Source organism: Papaver somniferum, chromosome 8, assembly GCF_003573695.1.
Source record: "Papaver somniferum cultivar HN1 chromosome 8, ASM357369v1, whole genome shotgun sequence".
NCBI lineage: Eukaryota > Viridiplantae > Streptophyta > Magnoliopsida > Ranunculales > Papaveraceae > Papaver > Papaver somniferum.
In genome coordinates this window covers 174,380,607-174,399,338 of record NC_039365.1, presented here as the reverse complement: position 1 = coordinate 174,399,338, position 18,732 = coordinate 174,380,607, and the positions used below count along the sequence as shown (strand labels likewise).

At 39.9% G+C, this 18,732-nt stretch overlaps 3 protein-coding genes and 1 non-coding gene across 4 annotated transcripts; all 4 read left to right on the top strand.

Annotated features, from left to right (window-relative positions):
• Window positions 1-305: 305 nt before the first annotated feature.
• On the top strand, window positions 306-4,026 carry LOC113304014 (probable glycosyltransferase At3g07620). The gene is made up of 4 exons (XM_026553112.1): window positions 306-1,580; window positions 1,672-1,802; window positions 2,396-2,744; window positions 2,879-4,026. Exons 1-4 carry the CDS (start codon window positions 738-740, stop codon window positions 3,545-3,547), a joined length of 1,992 nt encoding a protein of 663 aa, XP_026408897.1. The 5' UTR covers window positions 306-737; the 3' UTR covers window positions 3,548-4,026.
• A 310-nt stretch (window positions 4,027-4,336) lies between these two features.
• On the top strand, window positions 4,337-7,311 carry LOC113304013 (probable glycosyltransferase At3g07620). The gene is made up of 4 exons (XM_026553111.1): window positions 4,337-5,629; window positions 5,717-5,847; window positions 6,030-6,381; window positions 6,500-7,311. Exons 1-4 carry the CDS (start codon window positions 5,198-5,200, stop codon window positions 7,157-7,159), a joined length of 1,575 nt encoding a protein of 524 aa, XP_026408896.1. The 5' UTR covers window positions 4,337-5,197; the 3' UTR covers window positions 7,160-7,311.
• Window positions 7,312-7,462: 151 nt separating this feature from the next.
• TRNAI-UAU lies at window positions 7,463-7,536 on the top strand. Its single transcript has one exon. It is a non-coding gene; the product is annotated as a tRNA-Ile (tRNA).
• Window positions 7,537-8,746: 1,210 nt separating this feature from the next.
• LOC113306488 (iron-sulfur cluster assembly protein 1-like) lies at window positions 8,747-9,106 on the top strand. Its single transcript, XM_026555417.1, has one exon. It carries the CDS (start codon window positions 8,747-8,749, stop codon window positions 9,104-9,106), a length of 360 nt encoding a protein of 119 aa, XP_026411202.1.
• Window positions 9,107-18,732: the final 9,626 nt, after the last annotated feature.

The window sequence follows — 18,732 nt, the reverse complement described above, 5'->3', positions numbered from 1 at the left end:
AATATGTAATATGAATGCTACTTGTGTACCTTTCCAAGAAATGGAAAATCACACAGATTCAGTCTATAGGCGGACAACTCAACCTGAGTTAGTACCAAATGGGTCTAAATCTGCATATTAGTTTTTCTTTTAATAATATATCTTGGTTATTTTCAAAAAAAATAATCTTATGGGCTAAGCGTAACAAAACTCCACCCACCTTACAACACTTGGGCATTTGCTCCGTACTTCCTTGATCAGAGTGGTCCTTCCACTAAATTAAAAGCATAGGTGAAATCAACCAACAGTACCCCAACATTAACAGTGTCACCTGAATGCAATTGACATACAGAACAAGGGCATTTGCTAATAATTCTGAATACATTTGTCTCTGTCTCTGTTTTTATTTTGAAAATTGAAATGTTCCTCTCTCCATCACACAGTACCCAACATTAGAAACTTTAGATTAAAACAAAAAGAAGAAAGTAGAAGAAGAGAAAAACGGAATCTTTCTTCAGTCTTTTCAAACCCCAAGATTAAGGAAGAACATTTTCAATTTTGGATCCTAGGGTTTGTTTTATTGTTCTTGTTTTTAGCTCCGGATTTCTCTGTTGAAACACCCATTTTTGGATTTTTTAGATTCTTTTTTGTTGCTCATTTTAGTATCAATTCTGCAATGTTCTTGAAATTAATCCATGAATCTTAAAAAAAGATGCAATTTTTTGTTTTTAATTGGGGGTGCAATTTGAGCTTCTTTAATGGAGTTTTCAGTTCCATTTCATCAAAAGCCATGTCAAGTTGAGACTAAGAAACTGTTATTTCTGATAGGGATAATCACAATTGCAGCTTTTGCTGTTCAGATTTTCTCAACTCCATACCAGAATACATTCTTCAATATCCCAGCTGCAAATTCTTCAAAAGTTGGTAATTTTTCGCCTTTGCATGATTCAAAGATAGCTAATTTATCACTGGTTCATGAGGTAGTGGTGACTAAGAATGAAGAGAGTGAAATGGAGGAGCAATTGAAGGATGAAACTGAGGTGGTGGTGGTGGATATAAAGAATGAAGTGGCTGAAATGGGGAAACAAATGGACAATGAAACTGAGGTGGTGGTGGTGGTGAATAATAAGAATGAAGTGACTGAAATGGGGGACCATGCCGCCGCGGCATCGCCGGACGAAAGGGATGGAGTTTTTGAAGAGAAATTTGATTCATTAGCTCCAGTGGCTTCTCCAATTACTAGTCCAAGTAATGCAGGTGCAGCAGAAATTTTGGATGCAAATTTCAGTGCTTCTGATTCTGTTGTACCCGTGGAGACTGACAAATCTGCTGTGGACGAGCAAGTACTTGGAGTGGATGTGAAAGAGGAGAAGCCTATCTTGATTCAAAGTGCTCCGGCTACTTGGAACAGTAATTCAGTTGAGACTAGTGATCGTGTAAAAAAGATGTCTCAGAAAGCGATTAAGTCAATGCTGGATGAAATGGTTCTGCCTACTGATCCTTTAACGAAGATTAGAATGAAGATGCCTCCCAATAAAGTAACATCAATTTCTGAAATGAATGTTTTGTTGCTTAAGAATCGTGCTTGGTTGCGTTCAATGGTATATGTTTTAGTTTCTTGGATTTGTTTGATTTGACCCCATGATTGAGTTTAGTGCCGGAAAATGTTAACATTTGTTGTTTGGCTTGCAGAGACCACGGTGGTCTTCAAAACTAGATCAGGAAATTCTGGCTGCAAAAGCACAGATTGAGAGTGCTCTGATTGTAAAGAAGGATCGGGAGCTTTATGCTCCTGTTTACCGTAATGTGTCGGTGTTCAAAAGGTAAGTCTAATAGTAAAACTGAACTACTACAACTGCTTGTGTACATACTATTAGGCTTAAACCAAAGGCATTTCTTAATGCTTTCATGAATTCAAATGATTTGTTTGCCTTCATAAGTGTACATCTTCGAAAGAATATACGGTTCGTAAGAATCATTCTTATGGTTTTGCTTGCTTGGTAGTCCCTTATTCTGTTATTTAATCGTTGCTGTTGTTCCTCCAGTAACCCTTACATACAAGCAAGCCATTAAAAGTAACAAATTGTCAAATTTAAATCTAGATTCATGTATCGCGTCTACATTTCTCACCCCCGTGGCATTATAATACCCTAAATTCTGATCTAGCTTCTGCTATACTCTGCTGTCCATAATAACATGCTTCTCACATGGACTTCGAAATCAAGATGAAGATTGACTGGAGGCGGAATAAGAATTTTCTCAGCTGTAAATTTTTATGGATGTGTTAATATTTTTTTTCATACACCCACTTTGTTCCAGATCTGTTGTCAGACATCACATGTAGTAGCAATGACTGCAAATATTTAATCCCACAAATGCAGTTGGAAGAATTCTAAATGTTAGATTGCATGTGCAGGAGTTATGAACTGATGGAAGAGATACTAAAACTTTATGTGTACAAGGAAGGTAAAAAGCCCATTTTCCATGACCCAATATTGGAGGGAATCTATGCTTCTGAAGGATGGTTTATGAAACAGATAGAAGGAAATGAGCAATTCACCGTTGAGGACCCCAGAGAAGCTCACCTGTTTTACATACCGTTCAGTTCACAAAGTCTTAGGTACACTTTGTATAAAGCTAATTCACACAGTAAGAAGAACCTGATCAAGTATATGAGTGATTACTTGAACATGATCACTGCAAAATATCCTTTCTGGAACAGAACTGGTGGAGCGGATCATTTCTTTACTGCTTGCCATGACTGGGTATTCTTCTCAAGCTCTTCAACTTTATGATTATAATAAGTAAATATTCAACCTTGTTGAACATTCTATTAGTATGAATTCTCCTCATTGTCAAATGAAATTATGAAAGATTCTAATAACCTGTAATTTTTTAGGCCCCAGCAATTACTAAGAGAATTATGAGTGCATGCCTCAGAGCTCTCTGCAACTCTGATGTCTACGAGGGTTTCGTACTAGGAAAGGATGTTGCTCTCCCAGAAACATTTGTGCTTTCAAAAAGTGATCTTCTCAAAGATAAAGGAGGAAAACCTCCCTCAGAGAGACGAACTTTGGCCTTCTTCGCAGGAAATATGCATGGATATCTACGTCCTATATTACTAAAGTACTGGGAGAACAAAGACCCTGAGATGAAAATCTATGGTAAAATGAGTAAAACACAAAAGAAAGAAATGAACTACATCCAGCACATGAAGACAAGCAAGTTCTGCATCTCTGCTAAAGGGTATGAGGGGAATAGTCCTAGAGTTGTCGAAGCCATCTTCTTCGAGTGTGTTCCAGTGATCATATCAGATAATTTTGTTCCTCCTTTCTTTGAGGTTCTTAATTGGGAGGCCTTTGCAGTTTTTGTCGCAGAGAGAGATATTCCCAACTTGAAGGAGATACTCGCTTCGATACCTGATGAGAAGTATGTAGAGATGCATAAAAGAGTGAAGAAGGTGCAGAAACATTTTCTTTGGCACAGTAAGCCAGTGAAGTACGATGTCTTCCACATGACCCTGCATTCTATCTGGTATAATCGAGTTTTTCAGATTAAAGCCAGGTAACTTAGTAGTTAAAAGAAAGTTATAGTTGTTAAAAAAAAAATAACGTATGAAGCCAACAGAATCAAAAGGAGGAAGGAATTGAAGAATATGCCTGAAACATCTGAGTCCAAGTGCTGCAAAGAATAGGTCTACAAACTGAAAAACAGAGTTCTTTTGACCTGTCAACTACCTTGAAATAGATGGACATCAGTCAATTCCAGAATGCGCTGTGTAAGGTGGAAATTGGTAGAAGTAGCTTTCAACTGAGACACAATTAACTTTTAATCCTTTAGTTTTATCTTCACACTTGTAAATTCAACCTGATAAATTGATAATATTTCGTGATTGCTAGTCAGTCGTCAGAAATCCAACTTCATGTAGGAATCACATTCATGTCTGTAAAATCACATGGTGATTTAAAAAATTGATTAGTTACTTTGTGATCATGTTGTAAGCTTTTATGCAATATTTTTAATAAAACAATTCAGCATTCTGGATTTCTTTTTGAATCTTTGGCCTCACCAGGAATCATAATTGGGATGTATTTTGGAGCCTGGCCATTTGGCCAATCAAATTTATTGCTCACATCATCGTCAGTGTCTTAACTTTAGATTTTGGACCAGTATGTGATTAATCCATTGGGTTTTGAGTGCTCTGAAGAATATTGGCCAATTAAGACTGCATTTAAAGGTAATACCTGTCTACTTCCTAACTTCATTTTGCAGTGTACTGGTTAGTCATTTTTCGTTTTTTGTTTTCTTTACTAAGTTTTTCTTCATCTTGCAGGAAATAGAAGGCAGTAGCAACTATGATCAGAAAATCGTTCGGATTGCTGTTGTGTAGCTCAGGTCCGTTTACTAATAAGACCACTTATTCATAATTTAGTTTAACATTTAATAAAACACTCAAAACAGGGTGCTGGGTAATTTGGTATTACATTATATTCTCTTTGTGTGCTATGTGGTGGAGGCTAAGTTTGTTCAAGTGTCTTTTTCCTTCAAACACTATTGAAGAGTTCTCATTTCAAATTTGGCTACTTAAATATTTGTCATACTTAACAATAAAATTTTGATTGCTTAAAAGTCAACATTGAACAGTTGTGCCACTTTAGTTTATACTCAACAGATTTCACAGGCTTTCTTCTAAATAAAGAAATCTTCTAATTTCGATTCTTTTCAATGTTCTGGACTTTTTTTGAATATTTGAAATGTCTCTGTAATGACACAGTAACCAACTAGCAACAACCACACAAGCTGAAACACATAGCACAAAGATGATTTTTTTCAAGACACCAAATAGGAATAATGGGATACAAAGTCAGACATAATCTGTCATCAAGTTACCAACTTATTCTAATAAAATTTATTCATAAGTTTATAATTGTATAAGTTCTTTATTTTGTTGTAGAGTGCAAACTCAATATCTTAGTGAGTATCGATTTTCAATCCGGTGGATTCTTTTTTCTGTGTTCTTTGTATTCTAGTGTTTCATGTATGTTAATTCTTAAGAAATAAAAAAGATTTTTGTAAACTTTTTGAAGTTTTGTCAAAAATTCTCTGCTGCTCTGCTATTAAAACTTTGAGTATAGCAAATTTGCAGATACTTTTCGAGGTTATGACACTTTGAAGTAAGCTTCTTGGGTTATTTTGATTACCATATATAATTCCGGATATGGAGTTTTCGCTTCCATATCATGGGAAGCCATGGAGAGTTGAGACTAGGAAATTGTTATTTTTTATAGGAATTATCACTTGTGCTGCTTTCTCTGTTCAAATTTTCTTAACCCCGTACGAGAATGTATTTCGTACTTTATTTCTTGTGAATAATGCTCCAGCTGGAGATTCTTCTCTTGATATTTCGATGATGGGTATTTTTACGCCTTTTTATGATTCATCTATGGCCACTCCAAGCGAGAATTGTACTGAGACTATTGATCCTGCTAAGAAGATGCCTCAGAAATCAATAAAAACGATGTTGGCTGAGATGATTCCATCGAGTAATCTCATGAAGAGGACTTGGATGAAGATGCCTCCCAATAGAATAACATCAATATCTGCAATGAGTCGTTTAATGCTTAAGAATCTTGCTTCTTCTCATTCAATGGTATAAGTTTTTGGTCTTTGTTTGTTAGTTTGACCCTGCAAATGATTTAAGAGAATACAAATGTTAACTTTTGTTGTTTGGTTGCAGGGACCAAAATGGTCGTCAGAACAGGATCGTGAAATTCTTGCTGTAAAATCAGAAATTGAGAATGCTCCTGTTATGACGGACGATATAGATCTCTATGCTCCTATTTACCGTAACCTTTCTACATTTAGAAGGTAAGACTTGTTACTTGTTAAGATTACTGAAATACCCGAACTTTGCACAGGACATCCTGTTAAGTTGCTATACTAACCTCATGCTCATGTGTTGATCGTGAAGTACTGTCTTTAAGCGAATAATTAAACATCATCTAGCTTTTCGTAGTTTTCAAAATCTCTAATTGTTAGTACATGTACAGGAGCTATGAGTTGATGGAAGAAACACTTAAAGTTTACATTTACAAGGAAGGCGAAAAACCTTTTTTCCATTACCCAATACTTGAGGGAGTGTACGCATCTGAAGGATGGTTTATGAAACAAATGGAGGAAAACAAAAAATTTGTTGTTCAGGACCCGACAAAAGCTCACCTATTTTACTTACCTTTTAGTTCAGAAAGCATTAGGTACAGTAGTTTGTATGATCGTAAAACACGCAGCAAGGCAAACTTTATCAAGTTACTGAGTGACTACTTGGACACTATCAAGGCAAAATATCCTTTCTGGAACAGAACTGGCGGAACAGATCATTTTTTTACTGCTTGCCATGACTGGGTATGCTTCTAAAGTTCTCTTATGTTTTCCACTCTTTGAAGTTCTAGCATTCTATTGCTATACATTCTTTCTCTTCGTTATTGACTGGAAGATTCTCTAACTGTTTCTATTTTCTTAGGCGCCAATAATGACAAGGCCATTTATGAATCAATGCATCAGAGCTTTCTGCAATTCTGATGTCAATGACGATTTCGTGTTAGGAAAAGATGTGCCTCTTGCTGAAACATTGGTTCTTTCAAAAAGTGATCTTCTCAAAGACATAGGAGGGAAACCTCCTTCAGAGAGACAAACTCTGGCTTTCTTCGCAGGAAATATACACGGATATCTCCGCCCTATCCTACTAAAATTCTGGGAGAATAAAGACCCTGACATGCAAATATATGGTAAGATGAACAGCACTGTCACTGCAAAAATGAATTACATCCAACGTATGAAGTCCAGCAAGTACTGCATTTCTGCCAAAGGGTACGAGGTGGCTAGTCCAAGGGTCGTGGAGGCCATCTTTTTCGAGTGTGTCCCCGTGATTATCTCTGACAACTATGTTCCTCCTTTCTTTGAGGTTTTGGATTGGGAGTCGTTTGCGGTTTTTGTGGCAGAGAAAGATATTCCCAATTTGAAGGAGATACTCCTTTCAATACCAGAGGAGAAGTATATAGAGATGCATAAGAGGGTGAAGAAGGTGCAACAACATTTTCTTTGGCATAATGAACCAGTGAAATACGACATCTTTCACATGACCCTTCATTCTATCTGGTATAATCGAGTTTTTCAGGTTTAACACTCGATGAAAGTATTGTATAGTATTTGAGAGTCTGAGACAGGAGTCGATTCATTCATTCTAGTGAACAGTTATATGAACATAACAGATTGTAAACTTGTAATCAGTAGTTGTTCATGTGTATATCAATAAAGCGGAAAGATTTACATAAACATATTACCTGTCAAATAGAAGGCTAGATTTTTGGTCTCTACCCTGAAGAACGTTGAGGTGAGCAACAAATGATGAAATGCTGCAGGAAACGAGATATTTACTCGGAAGTATAGTTTAAATCTGATTAACATCAGAAAACAATCAACACCTGCTCGCGTAGCTCAGTTGGTTAGAGCGTTGGTCTTATGAGCCGAAGGTCGCGGGTTCGAGCCCCGCCGGGAGCAATTTTTTTGGCGGCCAGGCCAGTCTTTAGGTATCAACTGTATTTGAGTATTTCTCTTCTTTAGAATTGATTTTCTTCAATGTATTCTCGTTTTACTTGTGTTAGATGTTCTTCTGTAGACTGTAAGGTTATTTATATATGTATCACGGTGGTTATCTAGGTCTCCATAAGGTCACGGAATCATGCATTTTATATCCATCTGAGGATTGAATAACCTTATATCTGAGTCTTAGAGATTTTTCGCTATGATATCCAGATTTTGCGTTAAATTACTAGGATATATGTTAACTGTGGTTGATGACCTAATTTATGAAATAATGCCGAGACCTATGTTGTGAAAGGCCAGCTAGGCGCTCGCCTAGATAATAAAACGCCCTAGGCGCAAAACTGTAAACAATTTTTTTTTTTGGCGCCGAGACTCTGCTATTATATGGTAGCCGACACCTCTGCTTGTCGCTTTTTGCCCTTTTGTGAGTAGCGCTATTCTGCAACTACTACTTTTGGTTCCAAGACTTGATTCTAGTGTTGTTTCTGGTCTAGTTAACTGCAAAACATCAGTTTTTTCGGAAGTCTATCGCAACTCCCTCTCATGGTGGTTTGTGTTAAATAGTACCACATCGTCTAGGGCAATCTAGGATCCATGCTTAATAAGCCATGGACAATCCTAATCTTGCAAGTCGGTTTTCGAGGTTAGTTAGGTCCATGGATTTCTAACATGGCATCAGAGCCAGACCCCTCTCAACGCTACCCGTGTGTCCGTGGTTTCCGTACCACTCCGTATCCCCGCCAGTGTGTGACCGTGGTTTCCGTACCACTCAGTATCCCCGTCAGTGTATTCCGTGTCACTCCGTCTGTGTAGCCCTAGTCGTTGAGGGGGGTGTTAAATAGTACCACATCGCCTAGGGCAACCTAGGATCCATGCTTAATAAGCCATGGACAACCTTAACCTTGCAAGCCGGTTTTTGAGGTTAGTTAGGCCCATGGATTTCTAACAGTTTGCACAAAGAATCCCATCTATTACACCTGGGATGCTTAGATTTTGTGACTTTGATTGCTTATACTCCCTCTGTTAGGCTAAAATGAAAAAGTGAAAGTTTTTTTTTTTCTCTTTTTTGCAGAAATAGAGGTAGTACATACGCTTATCTTGTCTTAACTTGTCCTTGTCACAGAAATATCTACAGGAAACTCACACAGAAGGAAAGAAAGGGAAGATGTTGAGGTATGGTTGTAATGGAATTTTGGGGTTAGGGAAAAGAACACCCCGAACCGGAACACGAGGTGTGTTGGTAAGATTATACCATGAAAGAATTGTGGATCATTACAATAGCCCACGGAACGTTGAATCTTTTGATGAAAATGATCCTACAATAGCTTCTTTATCGGTAGCTACTGAATGGATCAAGGGAAGGCAGGAAGAGGAAGTCTTAACCAACAAAAACACTGAAATAGTGAATAATCCTTCACTCACTGCAGAGGATGTAATCAGGGTTGCATTGAAAGATTTTAAAGCAAAGCAAGTCAAGGCTGGAATCAGTGCCAATGCTAAGGAGAACGAGGCTGCTCATGCGTGATGATGTGCACAATCATGTAATCTGGGTTGGTTGTAATATATTTCTTTAACCAAAGCGCGATCTTTCTTTATTGAAAAATTGAGCGACTTGAGAGTCCCAACTCTGTTATTTCTTTCGTTTTTCTGGATAAAGCTTGTGAAATAGTTGTGCTCAGGTGACATTACCACTCCAAGTTATTATCTTGTTAATGTGAACATTATTTAAATACTCCTCAAAATTCACCCCTTAAAATATACTTTTATTCAATTTTTAAAGATACCCCTACCTTCTGGAAAGTGGAAGCAACTAGCACAAGTTGCTTTCAGAAAATGGACGCAACTAGCACAAAATCCAGAAGTGGAAACAACTTTCTCAAGTTGACTCCGAAAAAATCATTTTTTATCTCACGGGAATATTTGTTCAAGGTCAACAAAAATGGAGGGTATTTATAACATTTCCACCTTGTTAATCTTGCCGCAGCTGCTTCCTATATGAAGATATAGATCACTAGGTAAGTGGTTGTGTTCCATTAGTCTGAACACCATGGAGAGCTCCACCATATAAAAGTGGAGAGCTAAATGGTTATTTTCGGAACTGTAGTAGCAAATAACTGGCAAACATACGCGGCATAATCTCGGGCGACGACCTACCAAAGACGAAGCTGAATGAAACACCGAATCGTCCTCTATAACACGGGTTCAAGAAAATAGCTACCTACCAAGCACATGTGAGACGAGCACGTGTAAAGAGAAGAGTTGGACGTGATAAAGAGAGGTGTATCGGGAATCAAGGCATTAAATACACTGACAAGAGATACAGAAGGAGCAGAAGGGTCAAATCATGATGGGCCATGGAGCAGAGGATAAGATACTCAGATCGGGAGGCATCATAATATCGAGTCAATACATATATCGGGTCACTAATATCAGATCAGGGTTCAACCGAGCTAGACAACCTACATCGGGGAACACGTCCTTCAGGAGAGATAAAGATCGTGCACGAATTACTGAAGGATTACTCGTGTACACTAGTACCCGACAGGAGCATCAAAGCGGATAGACTGTGCCTAGCACTGTATTCTCGTTGTATAAGCATTTCGGCCTGTAAATATAGACCCTTGTTAAGAGAAAGAGTGCAAGCAATCTGTAAGTGAATGAGAGGAGAGATAGAGTATTGCTGAGAACATTCATCCTCGTAAACTTGTATGAAGTAATAACATCATCCTTTCACCCCTGTGGACGTAGGTAAAATTCTCGGGGAAGAAAGGAGACCAGATCCGATGGCCAACACTTCGGGGATTGGCAGGATTCTGAGGAATAGAACAGCAGCATGAACCAACATGTAAGAGGGAGTGACAGACTCGCGACAAGAGAGTAGGCATCGACAACGACCCGAGGAAAATCGAGTGCCATATGGGGGAATAACAACTGTCAACGAGGGGGTCAACTTAGGCCAGGATGACGACCACACCTTCATAGGACGCATCGAGCCGAGTCAGAGGAGACCCGAGAATATGGTAGACGGACTACCGCATCAGACATTAAAGACAATAAGGAGGCACTGATGATGCAGGAGGATCGCCAACGAGCCAGGCATCATGCTGAATACCAAGCCGCTTTGGAACGATAGGAGGAGCGACTCCAACAAGTTCGATTAAGAAAGAGGAATGGGACCCGAGAACCACCAGTAGTGCAACCCCCGGTACTACCTCCACCAGTGCCACCACCAGTAGCACCACCTGGCGCACCAGGGAACCACCAAAATGATCCTTCTAGTCATGAGAGTACGGACCTAGCACAAATGGCGATTTTGGCAAACCAGAGAAGGTAGGAAGAATTCATGAGAGATCTACAAAGGAGAAACATACTGCTTGAGCACGAGAATTACCAACTCAGAAGCCAAGGACCGAGGTCGCGAGGTTCATCCAGCCGAGGAACATCAAGTGGCCAAATCCGATCAGGATATACCCGAACACCTTCACGACACCGAGGGCCCGTACCCGAGCCCAACCGTCCAGGATCCGGGTATGGTCCCCCCGAGGACTCGTCAACCGAAGAAGAGGTACCCGAAAAAAACGAAAGATCCGATAATGAAACCAAAGGCAAGCTCAAACAATTAGAGGAAATGGTTAAAAAGTTGGCTGAAGATGGTGAGGATGAAAAATTTACAGTTATCAACGAAGCTGAAAATACCCCCTTCACACGGGAATTGGAACAAGCACCACTCCCCCCAAGTGTACTCTCCAAACTTTCCCATCACGATTTGACGCACCAGAGACGCTATGGAACATGTCGCTACTTCAATAGAAGAGCAATGACGTAGTTATGTGCAAGTTTTTTCCCACTAATCAAGAAGGAGAATCAAGGAATTGGTTCTACACTCTACCAAAGGATCTATCGAGAACTATGGAGTCTTGGTGGAAACCTTTCTCGAAACCTATATGCACAATTATATCACCAGAACCAGGGTAAACAAGCTGTTCACTTTGGAAAGAAGGTTCAGCGAGCCTCTGAGATGCTTAATAGATAGATGGAGAAATCTATGCACCTATATTGGGAAAGTACCAGTGGACCAACAAATATTCGGGTTTGAAAATTCCCTTGGGAAATTAGACCCTATCTGGATATCTATGTTCACCGAGAAACCACAGACATTGAAGGAGATGAGGAAAATGCAAGAGCATTACATCGCCTTGGAGGATATACAAGAAGGATCATAGGACATGGGCGTCCAAGAGGCTAGTACGCGACAAAAGTACCTCCCAAGGAAATCTCAAAAAGGCCCGAAAAGAGGTCTGGACCCCAACACAAAGGGTCGGGCAAAAAGGAGTGGGTCGAAAAGGGAAAGAAACCTAGGTACGAACCAAAGGCCTATATACCCCTGAATGCACCATTGGGAAAAATATTCAAGGAGATAGAGAAAAGAAATGATATCAGATACCCGAAAACTAGAGGAATACAGTTCGACGAGACAAAAAACCATCCCGAATTTTGCAACTATCATCAGTTCATGGGACACTCAACTAATGACTGTCGAGAAGTAAAATACATAATTCAACACTTAATTTGGGAAGGATATTTGAGGCAATTCTTCAAGCAGGAAGTACCAGCAGCTGATGTGTCACTACATCAAGTCAGGACTGATCGAGGAACCCAATTTGTATGCAACACGATCTCGCACTCCGTCACCCAATGACTAGATTTGGGATTGGGAATAACATCAAGAATTCATAAGCGAGACCGATCGGGTAAGGATATCTTTAATATGGCCAGGACCTTGCCTATGTAGGTGTGGATGATGCAACCGATAACATTCTCCGCTAAGGATGTCCCGATGAATGGTCAAGCACATGGAGATCCGCTAGTTATCACTTTACTGATCGAAGAGCGGGGGTAAAGAGGATCTTGGTTAATAGTGGGAGACCTGTAGAAGTTCTCTTTTACGATACATTTAAGAGGATGGAACTATCCGAAGATATCCTAATCCCCTCAACCTACATGATTTATGGCTTTAATGGGACGGTGACTATACCAAAGGGAGATGTTACATTGAGGGTCTCAGACGGAGAAGGGTACCTAGATACCCTTACCACCTTTTGTGTAGTAGATGTCGTGTCACCATATGAAGCGATCATCGGGAGACCATGGATTGCAGGCATCAAGGGGTAGCGTAAGCTTACCATCATAGGTTGAGGTTTCTCACCTACAGGGGCGTGGTCGAAGTCTTGGGAGACCTACAAGTCGCTTGAAAGTGTATCCAGGTGGACATCCATCAAAATGAAGATAGGCGAGCCACATTGCGTCGAGAAAGGAACAAGGCCAAAGAAATCAAAGCTAGCGAGGAATTGGAGAAGGTAATCTCACAAGCGGTTATGTCCTATGAAGCGGGCAAGGACAAAATCTTATAGCAATCAAAGGAAGCAACACTGAAAAGAGATCCAAAACCGAACTTCACAGCTCTAGAACCTACTCGGGAGATCAACCTGGGGACAAAGGAAGAGCCAAAGATAGTAAAGATCGGATCATTGTTATCAGAGGAGGAGTCAATCCAATTGATAACTTTGCTACGAGAGCATATAGACGCGTTTGCATGGAAAATGAACGATATGGAAGGTATCGATCCCGAGGTATGTTTTCATCACCTAAAGATAGACCCAAAGTTTAGACCAGTCCGACAGAAAATGTGCAGGTTCGCACCCGAACTACAAGAAGCAGTAGAAGTAGAATTGAAGAATTCATAATTATCTGGGATCATTCGAAAAGCACAGTACCCATTATGGATTTCAAATATGGTGATAGTAGTACCTAAAAACAATGAAGGAGTCAGAATTTGCATTGACTTCAGTGATCTGAACAAGGCCTTCCCGAAGGATAGCTTTCCCCTCCTGAACATTGATCAACTAGTAGAGTCAACAATGGGACACAAGGCGATATATCTAATGGACGGATACTCGGGGTATAACCAGATCCCTTTGTCTTCCGAGGATCAGGAGAATACATCTTTCTTTACGCTGAGAGGGATTTATTGCTATACAAAGATGCCATTTGGGATAAAGAATGCGGGTGCCACATATCAAAGATTGGTCGAAGACATGTTCGAAGATAAGATTCACAATACTATCGAGGTGTATGTAGATGACATGTTAGTAAAACGCAGAGTGGAAGCCAATCATGTGGAAGATCTTCGGGACATCTTTCAAACAATAAAAAAGTATAAAATGAGGGTTAACCTAGCCAAATGCACTTTTTGGGTGACCTCGGGAAAATTTTTGGGATACATAATCACAGACCGAGGAACTGAAGCAGATCCCGATAAGGTTAGGGCCATCTTAGACATGCCATCTCCGGTAACGGTAAAAGACGTACAAAAGCTGAATGGAAGTTTGGCGGCACTAGGTCGATTCATCCCACGATCATCTGACAAATGTAAGGATTTCTTCGGAATGCTGAGAAAGGGAGAGGAGTTCAAATTTAGCGAGGAATGCGTGGAAGCGTTCCAGAAAATCAAACAACATCTCGCGAGCCTACCAGTGATACAACGAACCGAACCCTAAGTAGTGCTTACATTGTATCTCGGGAGCTACAACTTGTGCTATCAGCGCGGTACTGGACAAGAATGTTGGAGCGAAAGAGAAACCAGTGTATTTTATTAGTAAAACCATGAGCCCAGCCGAAAAGAACTATACAAAAATTGAACAGCTAATACTTGTACTAGTATTCGCAACACAGAAATTTCGAACATACTTCCAGAACCAGAAGATCATGGGATTTACAAAGTCCTCTATCGAATCAGTACTTGACAGCGTAGCGAGATCGGGACGAATCTCCAAGTGGAGTGCTCAGATTAAACAATTTAACGTCTTTTATGAAATGAGGACAACTGTTAAAGCGCAGACGATAGCAGATTTCCTCGTTGATGTTCCCATTGGTAAGGAGGAATAAGTAAAGGATATCCCTGGAATAGAAGAAGATAAGGATGACCCCTCTGACCTTCTTGAGACCTGCAGCCCGACGCGATGGGAGGTATTCATTGATGGGTCATCAAACAAGGACGTTTCGGGCTTGGGGTTGGTCTTCACAATGCCGAAAGGAAAGAAGATAGTCCACTCGTTTAGGCTTGAGTCTGAAGCGACCAACAATGTCACTGAGTATGAAGCGGTAATACATACTTTACGACTAATTGTAGAATTGGGGCTTAAAGAGGTGAGACTTACTAGTGATTCATAATTGGTGGTCCGACAAATTAGTGGAGAATATGTTATTCATGACCCGATACTTCAGAAACAATGGAAGTTAGCAAAATTCACATCGACCAGATTCCCAACATCAAGTTCTGACATATTTTCATAAAAAACAACCGACATGCGGACGCCCTGGCATACAATGCGTTTATGTTAACGGACCCGAGCATTGAAGCTATACGAACCGGAAGAGTGTTAATGCCATCAATATCTCAGAAAGGGAATATAGAAAAAAAAATGTTGGAGGCCACAACCGATAGATACGAGGCAGGAGATTGGAGAAAACCGATTCCCCAGTATTTAGAATCGGAAGAATTGCCAAAAGGGCGAACCGAAGCTAACAAGATCAAAACCAAAGCGGTAGGCTACGAGTTGCGAGAAGTTATACTGTACAATAGATCATACTTGGTTCCACTTCTGAGATGTTTGAGCAAAGAGGAAGGACATTCGATCCTAAATGAGCTACATTATGGTGGCGCAGGTAATCATAGTTCGGGACGAAGCTTATCGGCGATACCTAAAACGATGGGATATTACTGGCCCTATATGAACGAAGATGCGAAGCACATGGCACTAATTGTGATGAATGTCAGAATTTTGGGAAGAAGATACACGCACCCTCGGTATCGTTGAACTCATGGTGAGCCCATGGCCTTTTGCCAAGTGGGATATCGATATTGTGGGACCATTATATATCGGGTCGGGACAGAGAAAATACTTGATAGTAGCAACTGACTACTTCACGAAATGGGTTAAAGCGGCAGAATTAAAACATATTCAGGACAACGACGTATTTCGGTTCATCTTTGAGCATATTATCCGTCGTTTCAGAATTCCTGCAGCTATCATATTGGATAACGAAAAACAACTACAAAGAAAGAACATAGATTTGTTATTTAACACTTACAACATCAGGAAGAGTAAAGGTACACCCATTTATCCACGGAGTAATGGGCAAGCCGAGATCACCAACAAGATAATAGCGGATAATCTGAAAACGAAGCTGGAAGAAGAGTATAGTGAATGGTGTGAAGAACTGCACAATGTACTATAGGCCTATTGAACCACCCGTAGAGAGGCAACAAGTTTCTAAACTTTCATGCTCACATATGAGACCGAAGAAATCCTTCCAACCGGGGCAATGATACACACTACAAGAACTGAAGCATGAAGACGAAATCTATCATCAGATTTGATCTTAGCTAAACTTGATGATTTGGAAGAAACAAGAGAACCGACTCTACAAAAAATGGAGAACTTAAAAAGGCGAATGCAACGCGAGTACAACAAAAATGTTCTCCCGAGAGAATTCCACCCAGGGAAATTAGTACTGAAAGAATTACCTAAAAACGAGCGCGACAAGAAGGGCGGAAAACTGGTAGCCATGTGGGGCGGACCATACACTATTGTGTCAAAAGTCGGAGAAGGAGCGTACAATATACTGAAACCTGATGGTACTCTGTAGGAACGGCCATGGAATGCCCAACATTTGAAGCTATACCATCCATGAGAGGTGGAAATGCAGGTATGATATATAGTCATTCGAATCCTTTTATTATCCACGAGAGATAGATAAGGAAAATTACGTATGCGACTAATGGTCATTCGAACTTGGGGCGATGGCAATGTGCAAGTGCCGAGGTGACTTACAATCGAATGGTCGTTTCGAACTCGGGGAGATGGCAATGTGCAAGTGCCGAGGCGACTTACAGTCGACGGTCCATTCGAACCCGGGGCGAAGGCAGTGTGCAAGTGCCGAGGTAGTCTAAGGGTTCTGGTGGTTGGGAACCAGTGAGTCCAAAGGTTATCAGGGCGCGAGTCCCTGATAGCTAGGAAATATACCTACATCTGAAAGGTTGCTCCCATCGCAAGTGACCAGATTCACTTGACCCGTGATAGTCGATTGAGGGCTAACCCGGAATGATCGGTACATAGAATCTAGGAATGACTTGGTACCCTTCCACTGGTTCGGAATACCAATGATGAGATACTTCAATCCGGACATGGCATTAGGCCCGATGACCCTCCTTGTTGAGTGTGTTCGACATAAACGGAATTCATACTAACAAATAAATAATGCTATTAGATGCATGAAATCGAAATGTTAAGGGTTATGAACGACCAATCATCACATAAACAAATGAAAAATATTGTCAGAAGTAGCAAGCCTCAACACAGAACAACCGATTGGTGACACAACACCCCATAAAAGAAGTTATCCAGAAACTATAGGTGTTCAAGCGAAATGAAAATTACAGCCCGGGAAGAGAGGAGAAATAGTGTCGCAACACTACAAAAGGAATAAACTATTCATTGGGCGGAATCGATCTCGAGCCCGATTTCTTTGCAGCAACTAAGGATTTTCTGTTCTCGATGAACTCCTTAAAACCCTCCTTTATCTTTACGGAAAGCTCAATCTCATACTTCTCTTTCGCGTTAGTCAGTTGGCGGGTTAACTCGGTAGTAGCAGTGATGTGATTTGTAGATAGTAGTAAAAGTGGTTCGATTCTCAGACTTGTGAAGGATATTAATTAGACTTAAATCCTAATATTAAAATAGAAAATTCACTAAAAATTATAGCAAACTCAATCAAAGATGATATCAATACTAAAAGAAACACTGAGGCTAAGATTCCACTATTTTCCAAGTTCAAAGTGATTAAACCAATACTTATATTTATGCAATTTTCTTGTTTAATTTGATTCTAAAATATTGCAACAAGTAGATTTTCAAAAGTAATAATTGTAAATACCAAGTATGAAGCATCAAAAGTCTTAAAACTGAGCATACTCCATCAAAATAGATCACAATCATTCAAATAAAAATCATATTCAATAATATTTCAAGGCAAATAATCATATAATTATTGCAAATAAAAAGATAAAATAGCATATACCACTTTTTGTTGGAAAAATAGCTTCCTCTATCGCCTCAGCAATGGGGTTTAGCTCCTCTTATTAATCATGATCTCAAAATATGTGTTTGTTGCTCAAAAGATGATTAAAAGAGTGAAAAGTAATAACACAGACTGTTTGCAACAGTGTATTGGTGTTGCAAAACAGCTGTTACAATGGAACTGTTACAGAAAAACTGTTGCTTTGTCGCTGATTTTAAAACCCTAGAATAAGACTGCCCTGAACAACTTAATGTTCTTCAGCTGTTAAACAGCGACACTTTTCTGCGACTGTCTACCGAGGGTCAATGTTCTTCTGCTGTTCTTCTTCTTCAACAGCAGCAGCAGCAGAAACAAAGTTTGGTAAAGCTCTGATTTCTTCTTCTCTGGCTCTCCTTAGGTTCCCAAACTCTCGACACCTCTTCTATATGACCCAAGACATCTATTTATATCGAAAATACTAATTAAATCTCTCCCAAATCTTCCAAAATCTCTTTCCTTCTCTTCACGGCCAAGTTGCGACAATTTCTTGTTTTAGGATTTCTACGCGTTTCTGAGCTTTCCTTTTTATTCTAAACTCTTCCTTAGATAGATACAAATCTTTGGGAAGGTTTACAACGTTTTAATCACTCTAAAATTCCCTAAAACAGGTCACACATGTGACTTTCCATATTTTCTTGTTGTGAGAAAAATCCGTCGTTTGAGCCCATTCTAATCGATTTAAACACCCATATCAGATTCCTAGACCCATAAGGAGTCTATCTTATGAAAATCAGAGGTTTAATCGACCTCAAACTCCTCCAAATCATGATCACCAAAACTGTTCTTTAACTGCACTATTTTCCCGCCAATTTTCTGGTTTTTGAATGTTGAAGATGGTTTCCCCTTATCCAGAGTAGGGGTGTGATTAACAGAACCTTGGAAGGCACTAAAGAATCTCCTTGGTCGGCATACTTATTGACTACAGGAGGAAGTACCCTGATGCGAAATTCCAATTGTTGTACACGAGTTTGC